The following is a 908-nucleotide window of genomic DNA, read 5'->3' as shown; positions in this document are numbered from 1 at the left end:
AACCTTCAAAACCTACCTCAAGGGCCAGGAAACCGAGACCTGGAGCGGGGCCAACGCATCCCAACTCCAGGGCAACCTGCGACTGCTGCTCGCAATGGCCAACCCAGCACACCCGCACCGCAACCTCTCCCTCCCGACCTTCCAACAGCCCGCCACATACATCCAATACAAGTCCCTGCCCCCACTCCCCAAACTCATCCAGAAACTGCCCCAGGACACCCACGCCAACAAGACCCTCACCTCGATGACAACCTTCATCACCCATTCCCTCCACGATCCCGACAGTAAAAGAGAAACCCCCCTGCCATCAGACACCCCCTCCTACCCAACCTACATCGAGACCTTGCTCCGCGACACACCAAGCAACGCGCACTTCGCCGTCATCGACCTGGCGCGCCTCCTCGTCCTCGACCCGCGCATCGCTGCCTACTTCGCCTCCCAGCATCCACCGTCCACGCTGCTAGCCCTAACAGATACAACACAGGGTAAAGAAACACCCTACAACAAGATCCTAACAACCCTGCACCTCCTCGCAAACCTCGCCTCCACCACGCTCCCCACAACAACCCTCCTCTCCACCTCATCCCTAGCCACATCCACCTTAGCAACCCTCACCACGGCCCTCTTCCACCCGACCCCCAAAGCCCGGTGCGCGGCCGCCTCCCTCGCCTACAACCTGGCGGCGCAGAACCACAACGCCCGGATCGACGGGAAGGTCGACCTTATGGCGGAAGACGACCAGGTGTCGCTGGTGGCGGGGCTGGCGGAGGCGATCGCGAACGAGACGGAGAGCGCGGAGGCGTTGCGCGGGTTTCTGATGGCGTTGGGACTGTTGGTGTATGAGGGGAAGGTGGACGGGGAGGTAAGTGAGGTTGTGCGGGTGCTGGGGGTGCGGGAGGTGGTGATGC

General features: G+C 62.2%; 1 protein-coding gene across 1 annotated transcript; it reads left to right on the top strand.

Annotated features, from left to right (window-relative positions):
• Window positions 1-94: 94 nt before the first annotated feature.
• Window positions 95-862, top strand: ANOM_011900 (putative thioredoxin; the record flags this gene model as incomplete). The annotated part of the gene is made up of 1 exon (XM_015557152.1): window positions 95-862. A coding segment is annotated over one exon (768 nt), but the record flags the coding sequence as incomplete, so codon positions are not given.
• Window positions 863-908: the final 46 nt, after the last annotated feature.

This window comes from Aspergillus nomiae (assembly GCF_001204775.2).
Source record: "Aspergillus nomiae NRRL 13137 chromosome Unknown contig00969, whole genome shotgun sequence".
NCBI lineage: Eukaryota > Fungi > Ascomycota > Eurotiomycetes > Eurotiales > Aspergillaceae > Aspergillus > Aspergillus nomiae.
This window is presented reverse-complemented; position numbering and strand designations above follow the sequence as displayed.